At 42.2% G+C, this 17,146-nt stretch overlaps 1 protein-coding gene across 1 annotated transcript in view; it reads left to right on the top strand.

The window, feature by feature from the left end:
• TRMT13 (tRNA methyltransferase 13 homolog) overlaps positions 1-17,146 on the top strand; it is a 780,528-nt gene that overhangs the window by 222,886 nt on the left and 540,496 nt on the right. Inside the window, exon 3 of the mRNA XM_044085778.1 lies at positions 4,204-4,270. Coding sequence (XP_043941713.1) covers positions 4,204-4,270 — 67 coding nt within the window. The remainder of the gene's footprint in view (positions 1-4,203; positions 4,271-17,146) is intronic.

The raw sequence follows: 17,146 nt of genomic DNA, 5'->3' as shown, positions 1-17,146 counted from the left end.
ATGCCTAAAGTAATGTTTTTTTAAAGAAATGTGCTTAGAAGTGTTTTTATATGTGAAATTGGCCCCCTTTTTTATATGTGAAATCGTCTTTATATGTGAAATTGTCTGTCTTTTTAACAAAAGTTCCTTAATTCATTTTATTTGGTTGGCTTTTTATTAACATGTGACTGATATACTTGATGTAAATTTTATCACACTGAAGAAGGAGTAATCTGAAATCTGTGTGTTATTTATTAAAATCTTTGGACGTAACTCTGCCATTTTGGTTTATCTATGAGGTAGGGTTGCAAGACTGAACTCTTTTCTTACACAGAAAAACATCCAGGCCCAGCTAAAATTAGCAAAACAATACATCAAGTCTACCAAAAGCATGTGGGAAAATGTGTTATGGTCTGATGAGACCAAGGCTGAACATTCTGGGCACAATTCCAAAAGGTACGTTTGGCGCAAAAACAACACTTCGCATTACCAAAAGAACACCATCTCCACGGAGAAGCATGGTGGAGGCAGTATTATGCTTTGGGGTTGCTTTTCTTCAGATTGAAGTTGAGCTTTATTCAAGGTGGAGGAAATTAGGAATAGTTCCAAATACCAGTCACTTTTGGCCCAAAACCTTCACTTGTCGGCTAGAAAGCTGAAGATAGAGGAATTTCATCTTTCAGCATGGCAGTGGCCCCAAGCATACATCCAAATCAAGAAAAGAATGGCTTTACTAGAAGAAAATTTAAGTTTTCGAGTGGCTCAGCCAGAGCCCAGACCTAAATCCAATAGAAAATCTGTGAGGTGACCTGAAGAGGGCTGTGCACAAGAGATGCCCATGCAGTCTGACAGATTTTGGAGCACTTTTGCAAGGAAGAGTGGACAAATATTGCCTAGTCAAGATGTGGAGCACTTTTGCAAGGAAGAGTGGACAAATATTGCCTAGTCAAGATGTGACATGCTGATAGACTCCTACCCAAGAAGACTGAATGCTGTAATTAAATCAAAAGGTGCTTCAGCAAAGTATTAGTTTAAGGGTGTGCACACTTGTGCAACCAGCTTATTGTATGTTTTTTTTTTTTTTATATTTTTTCCCCCAACAGATTTGTTTGTTTTTCAATTGAATTGTGCAGGTTATAGGTCACATTAAAGGTGGTAAAAGTTTTGAAATGATTTATTGTGGTTTCATTTATTATATCACAAAAACCTAGCATTTTAACAGGGGTGTGTAAAAGTTTTTATATCCACTGTGCATACATACATATATGTATGTATGTTTGTGCATACATACACACACAATTAGAGAGCTACTGTCACCAGCTTGGGATGCCAAGCCCGTGACCCCTGGTCATATAATAGTCATAGCTATCGTGCAAGCTTCCTTTTGCAAGGGAGCAGTTTCATTGACTGAGACGATCGTTTCCCTTTTCCCAGGGCGAGTGAGCTGGTGAAAGTAGCTGACCTCCATTGTGCTCTGCCAGGCTGATGCATTGCCTGAGTTGCTAGTAAATGGATTGTATGTGTTATATTCAGGGATTTATCTTTCTACTCCACATAGGAATGGGTACTGGATGTGTAAATTGGCATGTGGGTTCGAATGTGACTGCAACCTTTGCTTTCATAGGTTCATAGAAGGTTACTAGGCTAACGGCCCTAGAGCAGTTACAAGCCTAGCCATATTTATCCAAAGTTGCCCCAATTGTCAGTGGTTAGGTGAGTGAAGTTCACAGAGGGTAAGGGTCTATAGTAGTTAATACCAACTTCCTCTGTCCAGGAAGGACATGAGTAAATTTGAGGTCATCCATCCATTGATCTAGGTTGTATTTTCAGAGGGTCAGGGAAGGGATGTGTTTCATGTGATTTGGAAGCTTGTTCCAGAGAAGTGGCAGTCTCTGGGAGATGTGTCTGTCTTTCCAGTATGACCTGTTCACGTCAGAGGCTGTGTTAAGATCCATGGAGTGAGTGGCCCTCATGCAATTTAATACATGAATGTGTAGCATTTCCATCAGGGCTGGGTCAAAGACTGCCCTGTAAGCCAAAGCACATGTCACCCCTTAGCAACCTATAAGAGACTAGAGTCAGTGATAGGGCTTTCAGTCTTTCTGTGCAAGACTTGTTTTTTGTACCTTGTATTTTCTTGGTGAGAAACCTCTGTGGTCTCTCCAGTTGTTGCAGGTGTCTGTTGAGGTACATGCAAAAGGGAGAATTGTACTGAATTATTGGTCTGATGAGGGCCAACTACAATGAAATTATAATATCCTTAGTTCTAGATGTGATGCCTTTACTTACAAGATGTGCCACATAGAAAGGTTTCTTTACTACTGTAGATGCATGCTGGTCAAAGTTGAGATTGCTATCAACCTGAGTATCCAGATCACATACCACTGGGTCTACACTCAGGGGGTTGCTGTCTGTAATGTAATTAATAGGAATGTCTGCTTTCCCAAAGGGAATATTAATAATGTATTTTTTTGCATTTAGCTGTAATCTGTGGCTTTAGCACCAGTCATTCATCTGCAGTATGTTAACATCGTTGGGGGAATCGATGATTTCTCCCAATTTGCAATCTTCACCAAACTTGATCAACCACAGGCTGTCCAAGTTTGCATGGACTTCTGAGAAATAAGTTCTGAACAGTAATGGGCCTAGCACAGACCCCTGTGGTTATTCCACTGGTGACTGGTCTTTTGCTAGAGGTAAAGTTACCCACTTTGACAGTGTGTCGTTGGTGAGCCAGTTGACTTACCCATCTGGTAATGTATGGGTTAAGTCCCAATTGGGAGAGTCTGTCTCTAGTAACTGAGTGGGGGATGGTGTCACATGTCTTAGCTAGGTCAAGGTAGGTGGTATGCATGGTCTTTCCCCTTGTCCAGGGCCTTGGTGACATTCTTGAAGAAGTCAACCATGTTTAACAGGCATTATATATCTTTAATGAATCTGAACTGGATTGAGTCCAGAGTTTGGAGATTACGTACGGACCTCATTAACAAGGATATAGGTATTTTTTCCATGGCCTTGCAGATGAGGCTAGTCAAGCTTATATCCCTATAACTCCCAGGGTCAGTTGATGGTTCCCCTTTGTGTAGAGGGATTACTGTTGCTGTCCTCCATTTTGCTGGAACATAGCCAATTTGCAGGCTGTGGTTAAACAGGGATCCAAGGTCATATTTTAAGTTGTTTAAAAGGCACCCTGGGATGTTATCTGTTCCCACTGATGCCTTGTTTTTGGCCTTTGAGAGCACTGAGATTACCTGTTCTTTTGAGATAGTAAGCTGAGGAATGAAGGCAGGTATACTTTGGGGTATGACTGGAGGGGACGGGGGGGGGGGGGTGAAGTTTGCTCCATCTGTAAGCTAGCAGGTTGGCTGTTACCTCTGGTTGAGTATGTATGGGTGGTGCCATCCACAATCAGTTCAGCACATAGCTGGATATTCTCTTTTAGATTTCAGACATAGTTAAAGGCTCTAATTTTTGTGTAAGGCAGAGAGGGATTTCCTCCTGTGCCAAGCCAGTTCCCTTTTGTTCTTGTACATTAGTTTCTTCCTGTTGTTGTATAGCCTGTTTATCCTAGGGGTCCACCAGGGTGGCTTGTTTTTTCGGCAAGACCTGTTTTTTAATTTGGTCAGGTAAAGCTGATTCTGTACAACTGCTTAAGTGGTTGGAAGAAAAACTGCTTAAGTGGTTATACAGGGCATTGGTGTACACCTCTGTACAAGGCTCTTGTTTTATCTGCTTTTGAGGAGGCTTTAACACTTCTTCTACCATCACTTAGTAGGAGATAATTTCTTTGAAAATTCTTAAGCTTTTCTGAACTTGATGGGGTATCTGATCTTACAATTACATTGACTGTGACTGTTTAATGGTCCAATCTTACCAGGGAGGACATCACACTGGGGGGGGGTTGCACGGCTCTCCCCAAGCCCTGAGGATACTTCCCTATCTGATGTCAGGGTGTCTTTGTTTACTATTACGGCAAATACTAGCAGGATGTGATTGCATTTATGACCTGAATTGAGAGTACAGAAAAAGGGAGTTCTGGGAAATAAAGCATTCTTGACTGTAATCTCCATATTTGTCAGCCTGAATTATGTCCTAGTGTGAAATCTTGTGAAGATCTTTTTACAGTTCATGGTCATGATATAGTCAGCAGACTTTCTGTACATTTCTTTAGGTGATGTATTTGCTTACTTATTTTCACAACTTTAACTTATGTTTCTTTTTTAGCACTGTTTTTGAACACAACCTAGAGAAGCATCTGAAAAAATGCAATTCAAGAGAAAAGCCCAAACCAGTAAGTTATCGACAGAACAGTTGTATAATTTTTGATGGCATTGCCCATTAAGTAAATCAAACTGGAACACTTACTTTTTTTTTTAAGTATGTGAAAGTTATGTACTTAGTAGATGGGTAGATGTTTAAGACCAGTTCCACCTTTCTCTGTCTATCGGACTGCAAGTCAGTGGGATCAGGGCAACTTGCCATTTAAAACTCAGGCTACCAGGCTCCTCCAATTTACCCATAATCCTAAGTACAGAAGAACTGTTCTTCAGCCCCCTTTTTTGCCTTTGGAAAGGCACTGCAGTACAGGAAAAATACCAAGGAGGAAGAAGGAAAACCCTATTTGCCGCAAAAAAAAAAAAAAAAAACGAGGCAGAGCAATGAACTTTACTCAAGGGGTCCAACTCACAGGGCTTGATGGTAGATGCCTTATCCTTACCCTAGGCAGGTATATTTCTTTATACCTTTCCTCCCCTACCCTGTATCCTCAGGGTTCTCCAAAGAATCAGGGAGCACAGGCTGAAGATGATACTGATCTCTCTGGTTGAGGTAGCATTGGTTCTCCATGCTCTTTGTCTTGACCAAGGAGAAACCTTGAATGCTGCCACGTTGACCTCCTCACTCAGAACAAGGGAATCGCCATACACCCCCCTCTTGAGTAGATACGATCCTCATTCCCTCCAGTCTTTCAACAAGGATGGCATGCTGATCCTCCTAGGCTAGGAGACCCAGCACCAGAAAGTCACACACCTCAACATGAAAAAAGTTCTCCTCCTGGTATCAGATTAAGGGGCAGTATCACCAAAACAGGCTAAATTGCCCCTTGTCTTATCTTGTCTCTCAAAATTATTTTCCAAAGGCCTTTCCTTCTCTATTAGAATATATGCATCTACCATTTCATCCTTATTTCCTCTACACCCGTCTCTCCTCCCATCCTACCTTCAAGTAATTTCTCAAAGGTATCATTCATCTCTGCACCTCCAACCCCCCCCGGTGAATCACTTCTCTGTCCTGGGACTTGAATTTCTTTCTTGCTGACCTTACCAACCTTTGAGCCAGCTATGTCCACTAGTCTTAAATTCACCACTTGTAAAACTAACTTTTAGTGGCCCTCACTTCCGCTTTCAGAGTTGCAAGCACTCATGTGCAGGTAGCCCTTCCTAACCTTCCACAAAGCCCAGTGAACCAGTCCTTTTTTTATGTACAAAGTAATTTCTGAACTGTCTCTTAATCAAGCTATTCATTTGTCTCTCTTCTTTTCTAATCTCCCAAGACAAAAGAGAGGACATTGCATTCCTTAAATATCTACAGGCAACTCCAATTCTAGTTGAACAAAACTAAGAACCATAGGAAGTCTGACCACCTATTTATAGTCTTTGCAAAAAACAAAGAAGAAATGCATGTGAGTAAAAGAAAATTTCAAAGTAGATCTCCAGCAGCATTGCCTGTTGTTGTTATAAGCACCATGACAAAAGAGTGTGCCTGATCATGTTAGGACCCATTCCCATTCTACCATATCTACAGCAACAACTACTACTACCTTTCTCAGAGGTGTGCCTACCCAAGCCATACTGGAGGAAGCCCCTTGGTCCTTAATGCACACCTTCTGCAAACACTACAGTTTCACTTCAGTTTCCAGGGTTAGGAATGGATTTGCCTGTCCTGTTCTGCAGGGTCTCCTCTCCCCTTCTTAGTCCTTATGTCCCCCCACCCTTTCTTGGCAGCTCTGGGTATCATTCCAAAGGGCCTTACTGCAACAGTGGAACACAATGAACATAACATATTTGTGTAGGTACTGCAAGAGTGAAGACACACTAATAACTATTTTCTCCACCTGTCCTCTCTTTTGTTCTATCTGGGTTGGGACGAGTACTATGCTGTCCCTCCAACTTCACCTTGGGTCCCTTCTCAAGTTCATAGCTAGTGCACCCCCAGTCTTGCTGACTTCTTTATCCTGGGGGAGATTGTGGGCAGGTTCTTGTTCTTTGCTGGGGGCAAGGAGGGTGAGGGCTCTGGTTCTGGAGCCAAGAAAGTCCTGAACTAATGGTGCTGGATGATGACCCTTTGTCCTACAGTGTCTTGATATTAGATGGGAGGGCATCCGTCAGTTTTGAGGGAGGGGGGATCAAGTCTCTGGTATTTAGGCAAGAAAGGATTTCCATGGCAGGAAATCCCAAAGGTCATTAGTGCAACAGTACACTAATATTTACATTTATGATAAGTAGATTTACAACTCTACTTTCTGGAAATTAGTGTGAGCAAAGAGTGGACTAAACAGTTTTCTGTCAAGCTGCTAATATAGTACAGACCAGAGAATATGCCAAGTGTTTAGGAATGATGTAGAGTTTGTCACATGTCTTCAATAAAGATGCAGAAAAGGATGGGGCTGTAAGTTGAGGACTAGAAAGCAGCACATCAGAGTGAATGGAACAATCAACTTCAGCAAACAACCCAGTACTGAAAGGATAGTTGTAAGTATATAAGCATGCTGTAGGCCAGAAAAGTAAGAGTAACTAGGTAAAATGTAATATAGCTGAATACAGCAGACTTTTGGGGAGGTGGGTCAGAGTCAGTCTGGAGGTTGACTCCCATCCTTTTTCCATTTTTCTACATTGGGGTCTGGTTGTCATGTCCTGACACCATCTCTCTCTCTGTTCATTGCCACTCTCCTGTCTTTTTTCAACACTCATGCCTGACTTTCACAGGTTTTTCTCTCACACAATTCATCCACCTCTTTGCTCGATGGTCTTGTTTTGTCTTGCTTTCTTCCTGCCTGTCCCAAATCTTCACCAGATTGTCTTCTGCTTTTCTGCATGTTCACAAACCACTGTAGTCTGTTGTTTTTGGTCTTTTCTGCAGTTGGAGCTACTTTGGCTTCTGCTCTTATATCCTTATTTCTTCTTCTGTCCCCCAATGTGCATCCTGGCAGCCTTCTCAGGCACTTCATCACCTCTAGCTTCTCAGCTGCTCTGTCTTTACTATGTAGGTTTCTGTGCCATGCAGTAGTTACTGATCGCACCACTGTTTGGTACACCTTACATTTCAGCTTCTTTGGCGTTCTTCTGTCATATACTATACCTGACACACTGTACAAGTTGGCTGCAGCTCCTCTGTTTCTAGCTTTGACCTCATCATTCAGACTTCTCTTCTCAGTCACCCCTCCCAGATACTTGAAACTGTTAACCTGTTCCACTATTTTCCCTTCTGTCTCACTTCTCAACTTCTGAACTCCACATTTGCTGCCAGTTCAACCATCTTATATGTACTCAGGTTCATCCCGTGTGCCTTCAGTTTTGCATTCCATTCCCCTGTCCTTTGCTGAAGTTCTTGCTCAGAGTCTGCCTGTAATGCCACATCATCTGCATACAGCAGCTTTGTCGATCTGTCACCTTCAACCTGTTTGCTAATTCATACCACTGTCCAAATGGGCATTTCTGTTGATAACTCATACCACACTTTTCGGCCATGTAACCTGGACCGAACCACCAAAGGTGGAGGTGTGTCCATATTCATTAAGGATAACCACACCTCCAGGTTAGTTGCTCAGCATAATGCATCCGAGGTTATCCAAGCGCAACTAACTCTGGGCAAAACTGCAATCCAAATTGTAGCTTGCTGCAGATCCCCCACCATGCCCCAGGATTCCCACTCCTCTTTTCTTGATGTACTGGAAAATGTTAGGGTTCAACCAAACACCCTAATAATGGGCAACTTCAACTACCCTACCATTAACTGGGAAAACTACTCATGTACCAACTCCTTAGCTCAACGCTTTATGGAATTCATTAACTCCAGTGCCCTGGATCAACTTATCCAAACCCCCCACCGGGGGCAACAATATCCTAGACCTAGTCATTACCAACATGAGTGACTGATGTTCCACAACTGAAGTCAACTCCTCGTTGGTCCGATCCAACCATAAGCTAATCACCCTACATCACAAGATGGGTTGCCAACTGGCTCACTGACAGAACCCACACTGTAAAGGTTGCAGACTCCAAATCTGACCTCAAAGCAGTGACAAGTGGAGTACTGCAGGGTTCCGTCCTGGGACCTCTCCTGTTTGGTATCTACTTCTCTGAAGTACAGGCTAACACAGAAGGCCTCTGGCTAATGAAGTTCACAGATGACTGCAAACTAGGAGCCATAGTCAAATCCCCAAATGATGTGGACATTCTACAGAAGGGCCCCGCTGAGACAGATGCCTGGTGTCAGAGCCATGGCCTCAAGCTCAGTGCCAAAAAGTGCAGTGTCACCCCCTTTGGTAAAAACTCTGTACCCATGAACTACCATATAGGTAGCAATCTACTTAACACCGAATGTGTGATGAGACCGTGGGACCCAGGTGGACAGTAGTCTCTCCTTTGATAGTCACATCGCTACAGTAGTGAAGAAGTCCTTCTATGTGGCACACCTCATCATAAAAGAGTTCTCATCCAGGATAAAAGTGGTAATTGTTTCCCTGTACTCGACACTCATTAGACCCATTATAGAGTACAATGCCCCTTTTGGAATGTACCTCACAAGACATCTACAGCAGCTGGAAAGGCCACAGAAGTACCTCACAAAGAGGATTACTGGCCTCAAACAAATGCCCTACACTGACCTCCTCAAAAAACTCCAGCTTTACTCTGTAGAATATCGCCTACTCCGAGGTGATCTCTGCCTAACATATAAAGCTATGTCAAACCCAGAGCTGTTGGACATGCTACACCTAAAGAAATCCCAATCCCTCCGAGCTACACGCTCTAGGGACCTAAACCTTGTCACCACAATAAACAGGACATGCTGGAGGGATATATTCCCATCCCAGAGACTTCCCATACCCTGGAACAGACTACCCATCTATGTCAAGCAAAGTTCTTCATTAGCAATCTTCAAGAAAAATTTTGATGAGTGGATGGGAAATAGGAAATACACCCCGGGGATAACTTCTGTGTCTCTGCTTGACAGTGGCACAGGAAAATAACTTTCTTGGGTGGCGTAACCCAGGAAACCTTGTTGGCTAGGCTGACATAGACCCTTGGGCCGATAGCCTAGTACCTACCTATGAACCTATAATGTAGTCCATCACCAGCATGAACAGCAGTGGGCTCAGAGCTGATCCCTGGTGCACACCCACTCCCACTAGGGACCCCTTTGTAAAACTGAACACTGTACTTTAGTCATTGGGTTCTTGTACGTAGCTTGCACTAATTCTACAAATGTTTCTGGACTTCGAACCACCATAGGACTGCCCAAATCAGCTTTCTTGGGACCTTGTCATATGTTTTCTACAAGTCTAGGAATGCCCATTCAGACTCTTTCGTCTTCTCTAGCTTCTTCTCAATCTCTGTTTATACCACTCTGATTGAATTCATTGAATTCTGCTTTAGTGTTTATTTTCTGTATATATTACTGTAATCAAACAATCTAGATTCCTGCTTTTATGTATATATTCTGTATATGTTACTATATTTACTATCTGTAACACTGTTTCTGCTTCATTTTTTCTGTATCTTGTTGGAGCTTTTCTCCCCGGGCCTCCACTGAAAATGGGCTCTTTTAGGCCCAGTGGACTTATCCTGGTAAACAAATGCAATAAGTAAATCTGTCTCACTGCAGACATTGGGTTAGTTGTGCTGCATCCTGATCTGAATCTGAACTGTTCATGTCCTGTCTTAATTTCTACTACTCTGCTTAATAGTTTATCAGTCACCCTCTCAAGAACTTTCATGCAGTGTGACAAGAGATTGATACCTTTGTACTTCCCTTAGTTTTGAATGTTCCCCTTGTTTTTGAACACTGGCACTAGTGTGCTTATTCTAAAGTTATCTGAGATACGGCTTTCTCTCCACACTGCTGTTAGTACCCTTAGAAGCCATTTCTCTGCTATCTCAACCAGCATCTTTATCATATCTGCCTTGACCTTATCTGAGCCTTCTACTTTCCCGTTTTCATTTTCCTTAATGCTGTTCTTACTACCCTCTGTGGTGGACTACGTCTGGGATATTACAGCTTTTGAGGGATTTTCTTCATTAGAAGCTGCTGGAGGTACTCCTTCCCATCTACCTTTTCTTTGTGAACTGGTGAGCAGGTTATTACTGGTATCCCTTATGAAGGGTATGTAGTTGTCATCTTTGTCTTTCTGTCTTTGCCTTGAAGCCTGATGTAGTTTCTTTGTGCCACCCAGTGGGTCACTTTCCAGAAGTTGGTAGAGTACCTCTGATGGCTTTTTCCTTGCTGTTGCAACTCCTTTCTTAGCCTCTTAGTTAGCCAACCAGTATTCCTTTCTACCTTGGTCCGTCTTTTCTGTCTCCCACTTCTTCCTGCACTCCTTTCTTTTGATGGTTTCTGGAATTCTGCATTCCACCACCAGCTGTCCTTATGTACCTTATTTCCATACCTAGCTTGACCGTGTATGTATTCAGTAGTCCTCACAGATGCTGTTTTGAGGCACTGCCATTCTTCTTCAACTTCACCTGTTTCCTCTTCTTCCTGAGGTGCTAGAGCCCTGAGTAATTTCTTGAACTGTTGTGCTTTCTCTCCAGTCAACTTCCAGGTCTTCAGCCTGGTCTCTGTTAACCGTAGACCCTTCTCTGACCACTGCATGTGGCAACCAGTGGTTTATGCTGTGGGCTGACTGTTTCACTGGGAATAAGTTTCCAGTTGCTGATTCTAATCCAATGTCCTTTTCTTAGCAAGAAGAAGTCTACCTGAGTTGGATGCTGGCCACGCTTGTATGTAATCTTGTGACTCTCTCTCTTTCTGAACCATCTGTTGGCTACTATCAAATCATTTGCCAGACGTCTAGAATGGCCTGTCGTCCTTTATTCCTGTTGCCTAACCTATGTGGATCAAGGCAATCCCTATGTCTTGTTCTGTCTGTCCTGATATATGCATTCAAATCACCTGTTATTAACACCAATTCATGTTGTCTTGTTTTATCTAGTAGGTCCTGCAACTGTTGTTTGAATACAGTTTTCCTCACTATCACAATCTTGCTGTGGGGCATAGGCTGAGATTATGAATACTGCCCTGTCATTAGGCTGGAGTCTGATTGCCATGAGTCTGTCATTTAATTCTGATGACATCCCTTACTGCTTTCTGAAGCCCATCTCTCACCACAATTCCCACACTGATTTTAGCCTGCCCTTCTCCCTAGTAGTAGACTCTGGATCCCAAGCTTTACTGCATTGCCCTTCCATCTTGTCTGCTGGATACATATGTTAAGAAGGAGGCTGGATATCCTAATGGTATCCATTGTGTCTTGTTAGTGAACCTACATTGAGTGTAGAAATTCTTAGTTCATGTTTAGCAGATTTGATTGTTTTTACATCCAGCTTTCACTCGGCATAGCTATCCTAGGTAACCCAACCTGGACAACTGGACACCAGATAGCCAGTAGCATATTGACCATGGGCTTCTGGGCTTTATGGCGAGCACATATTGGCCAGCAGGGGCACATACAACTCTCCCACCATTGGCACGCAGTCTGTGATCCATGTTCTTCCATCATGACGATGCTACGCACCACTGTAGATGACCAAAGTGGTTGGTTTATACAGCTTTTCCTACTGTAGGGCACCATGTAGAGTCTGTGCTGCTGTCCATAACTCCATTCTTTGGTGAGTTTGTGGTGGAAACACTCAGCATGTTTTTTTTTTTTTTGTTTTGTTTTTTTCTTTCCAAAGGTGGGTGGAACCTCACAGGAAGAACATGCAAATTCTAGACAGCCATTGACCAGAGGTCAGGATTGAACTGTGAGCTTGTGCATGGGTGGCAAAGACCTTCACTATTATTCCAAATGGTCTGATTATTTCAGAAAACATTCTAGCCGTGCAGCCTGAAACTCTGATTTAGTTAGAGACCGGTAGGAGAATGATAAGGTAGATAAGGTAGATGTTTGGTTATGGATCCTAGAAAGAGTGGTTTGAGAGACTGAGAGAGTAAAGGATGTTTGGATGAATATTATTCCACCAAGAATGTTAATGATTATTACTAGTTCTAAGTGCAGATGTCATAGACCCAGCAGTAGTGTCTGAGGAGAGGGATAGTATCCATGAACAGTTGTACTGTCTTATAAAGTGCCATATGAATTATTCTGTACTTAGTTATTTAAAAAAGATTTTGGAATAATAGTCCATTCTTCAAAAAAAAAAATCATATGAGATGCATTGAAGGAAGCGGTGATGAAGAAACAATGGCCAACCCACTGAAAAAGTAAAATATCCAGTGGGCTATTAAAGTATGCCCTGGTCAGTTACAGTTTCAGTGGCTGACCAGACATGGCAGAGAGAGACTGGAAAGTCACTTAGTACAGGCTTAAGTGGGATCTCAAAGGCAGAAGAAAAAATGTGCCGAGACCCCATACAGTGGTCTTGTAATAAGGGGAATAAGATAGGTGTAGTTATCATAAAGGAGCCCAAATAAAAAAAAAAAAAAAAAAGATTGCTTTCAGACAGCCCCTCAGAAGTGTGCTAAGTTTTAAAATCTTTAGAACCAAGGGAAGAAAGCAAAGAGGCAACTAAAAAAGCAAACCAAATAATGTAGATGCTTGCAGCTGAAAATTGAGAGAAAAGTAAGAATAGATAGATCCCTTAAATGGTTTGAACGGAGAGTTCTTTAGTGGGTTCAAGGTCAGAAAAACTGTAATAGCAATGGAACTATGCACTGACTGCAGGGGGAAACCAGGACATAGAGTAGAAACACCTAAAATACTGTTAGCTAAGGTAGACATGTATAGCTGAACGAGCACTTTATCCTGTAAATGTACAAGGACTTCATGGTATAATTAGAGAGACGAACACTGCCTAGATGGAGCCCCCCCCCCCCCCAAGAAAAACGAAAAAATGATCGACTTTAGCAACTGGCTTAGCTACTGGTATCATTCCAAAGGGGTCCAGTACTTGTCATCCTGGGAGGACATGGTTAACAGGGGCTACACTACTTTTGTAGGGATGGTCCTCATCTGTCAGCCTGCCACCTCTAGGCTGTCGGATATTGGCCAAAACATTATTCATCCCTGTAGTGCCTTTTTAGGTATTGCCAGACAGATGAACCTTTCAACATAACAAAAACTACTCAGGACAAGCTAAAGGTGTTACTGCTCAATTCTAGGAGTCTTAACAAGGAACTGCACTCCTTGGAAGCTCTCCTCACCCTGAAGAATGTGGATGTTTTTGCAGTTACTGAAACATGGTTCAAAGCCACAGAAAGCACTCTGGCAGTGCATGGCTGAAATGCTTTTCATACATTCCGACCACCCACTGAACATGAAAGAGCAAAAGGTGGAGGTGTATGTCTACATAAAAAGATAAGCATGCCTCAAGACTGGTCAAACAATATGACATACTTGAGCAACTCATTTCCAGCTAACCATGGTAAAAATCCATTGTCACATTTTTGCTAGCTACACGTCCCCCCACCATGAACCAGGAAATCCATATATCATACCTGAAGTTACTAGAATCACTCACCATCCAGCCCAATACCATACTCATGGGTGATTTTTAACTACCCCTCCATTAATTGGGAGGCATACTTGACCACTAATATGCAGGCTCAAAGATTTGTAAATTCAAATGCCCTGGAGCAACTAGTCTGCAGTCCCACTAGGGCAGTAAATATCCTAGATCTGATACTCACATATGCGAGAGTACTGCACCCCCCCCCTCCAGTGTGATGTCCTCACTGGTAAGATCACATCACAAAGTGGTCTCCCTTGAAATAAAGGTTAAGCTACCCCCCCCCCCAACCCCAAAAACGTTAAGAACTTCATTAAGGTAAAGTGCCACGTATTTAAGGTAAATTGCCACCTATTTAAGGGATGGGGCATCTAGTTTCCAAGCTCCCCCAAATCCAGAAAACACAGAAACCTATGCAGAGGCATACACAAATGCCCTGTTGCATAGAAACTGGAGTACCAGACCAAAATAAACTGAGGTCAAACCACAAAAACAAGTCACCCTGGTGGACCTATGTCTGTACAACAAAGGAAAGAAAATCCTCTTGAGAAGAGGGAATATGCACAACAGAGCAAAATGTCCCTCATTTGCCTAAACAAGTTAATCAATGAACTAGTCAAGTCTCTGAAAGCAAACTTTGAAGTAAAAATAGCCTTCAAAGCTAAAGATAGCCATAAGGCATTTTCAGTTATGTCCACAGTCTTAAGGGCAATACCCAACAGTGTGTGGAATTATTTGTAGATGGCATCAGTGACTTAAACATAACATGGTGGTGAGACATTTGTGTCTTGGAGATTGCCCCTTCTTTGGAACAGGCTTCCTATTCACATTAAGCCCTTCCCTGGCCCTCTTCAAAAGCAGTTTGGATCAATGGATGGGGAATTGCAAATTTACACCTGAGGTATTGCTCGTTTCCCTTATGGACAGGGGCAGCCTGTAAGATACTCAATGCATATGCTCAAATTCATGCAGTCCTCTTGCCAATAGGGGCCATATATATTGGGTAAAATTGGATTATGTTGGCTAGGCTTGTAAGGGCTTGTAAGCCATTAGTGTATTAATCTCCTATGAACCTATGAAAAAATTCTGTTTTCATAGTTTGTCCTCAAAGGAAGGACAAAAATACAAGGAGCTAGAATAAGGACTTCCAAAAAAAGGGTAGGACTGTGCTGCCTTCTTAGCTCTGAGATGTCATTGTGCCTCCTGCTAGCAAAGGGGGGGGGGGGGTAGGAATTGAAAAATCTTGCCCAAAACAGAGGTTATATTCAACTGGAATGGTAGGTAAAGTTGCTCTCTACAATGGGTGTGATTAGACTGACTAAGCCATAAAGGAAACTTATGGAACCACGCAATAAGAAAAGAAGACCTGGACTTTGTTATTATTGTCCCAACTGCCTTTTGACCATCGGTCCTTCCCTTGACCAACTGGCCCTTGCCAAGAAAAGGCACCTTATTATGGGTAAGGGGCGCAGAAATGATTTGGCTTAGATGAAGACTAAGCTAAGGATTCTAACAGAGTACATCCAAGATGGATTCGCTATTAGGACTCACTCTGAATAATCGTGGCAGAAATAGAATGAAGGAAGGATTTGAATTTGAGCATTAGCATGCATAAGGCTCCCATCTTAGCACCTTGCCTCAAATGAGATGTGTGCTAATTGCAAAGGAACAGAGCCTTGAACGCTGTATGGAACATGAACAGTGACAATCCTTCCATAATGCAGGTAGATGTTTATATAAAGAATGTTGTAGTGGGGCAAGGGCCAGGTACTGCAGGATGTATGATGTAAAGATCCAGAATAGGCATACGCAAGTACTACTAAAACTGTAAAGATACGCAAGTACTACTAAAACTGTAAAGATATGCAAGTACTACTAAAACTGTAAAGTTGTTGATGCCTGAAGTTTGGCTGCAATTTCATAAAGTTCAGATAGACCACCTGATACTTTGTAGCACCCAAAGATCTGATGAGACTGTTGCAAAAGAAAGAAGGATCTGTGGATTACCTGAAAACTGTGATGCAACCAGCCTAAGTGTAGTAGTAATGAGCAGATGCAGCATGCTGGGCAGCCTATCTTTGAGGCTACACCACTAATAGACTTCTTTAAAACATTGGTCTGACAGAGAAAATCTGCAGGTAAGAAGAACTGGGCATGTTTTAGACTGAAAGCATGCAGAAATGTGGCAAACTAAACCAGAGATAACCACCCTTTCTTAATATTCATTGAAGTTGTACATAACTATAGATTTATATATACACATTGTCTGTGGGTTTTGGAATAAGAGTTTCACCCTCGCTGAAAGATGTTTCATGAATGTAATCCAGAGAACACCAGGAACAAGCAACTCCTGGCTTTTTGTATCAAAAGTTGACCATGGAGTATGTATCACCTGTTTAACTGTCTTCCATATGTACAAAAAAAGAGGAAGAATTTTTAAATTTTTAAAGAAAGTTTTATGAGATGATTCAAATCAACCATTGCAAAAACTGAATTGTTCCCACATGCGGAGTTGGAAGGACCAAAATAATGACCCCATTAGGTGATAGGTTCAGCTGAAAACTTGCCCAAACTAATCTAGAACTCTATTCTACCAAAAATGTTAACAGGAAAACAGGTGGACGTTCTTACAAAAATTGGTATTGCATTATTAAATAAATTTCGCCTTAAGTCAGAACTGGAAAGAAGGGTGGCTAATGCTCCATTTTGTGACACAGTGCTTTAGTGACCTTGGGTGAATGTCTGCATAAGCTTCTGTTTCACTGTTCTACCAGCTGATGGAACGGGGAAGGGGGGGGGGATGGAAACAGCATACGTAAATTTGTACCATATTAAATACTAGCTATTTGTAAAGATATTATGTAAGTTTACTTCAGTTAATTTTCATTTTTGTCCTAGCAGGCAATGTGTTGAAGCTGGTTTTGGCTCTGTGATTGTACTCCAAAGGGAAACTTGTGCAAATAGCTGTCCATAACCTAATGCGGGACTGGTAGGGTGATGTGCAAGTGTATCCAAAGAGCTGAGCAGTTCAAAGAAATACAGTAAAAGAACTGGGGAGACTCCATCAAGGCTCATGTAGAGATTGAGAAGGTTGATCCAAATAGCTAAACAAGAAATGTCAACATCTACCTTATTTTCTACTGAGTTTAATAATGAGCAACAGTGACTGACTTTCTTGAGCTGTGCTGAGGAGCTCAGCACCAAACTGAACAAGGGCACATGAATATCCACCCTGAATGCTGATTTTTACTTTGAGACAAGGTAACCCCTGTCCCATGAAGGGTCAATCTCAGAATTGAATCAGACTCCATCATTGCCAATAGCTCCATTTCAAACCTAGAGAAACATGTTTGGTGGTGGAATGTGTCACCATTGGCATGGTCCAATCCTGATAGAAGAGGTCCAAGTCGACGAGCTTCTCTCTATCCTGCTGAAGCAGTACG

This window comes from Protopterus annectens, chromosome 10.part0 (assembly GCF_019279795.1).
Source record: "Protopterus annectens isolate FY-2018-M chromosome 10.part0, PAN1.0, whole genome shotgun sequence".
Taxonomy (NCBI): domain Eukaryota; kingdom Metazoa; phylum Chordata; order Ceratodontiformes; family Protopteridae; genus Protopterus; species Protopterus annectens.
The sequence above is the reverse complement of the archived record's forward strand: the minus strand, read 5'-3'. Positions and strand labels throughout refer to the sequence as shown.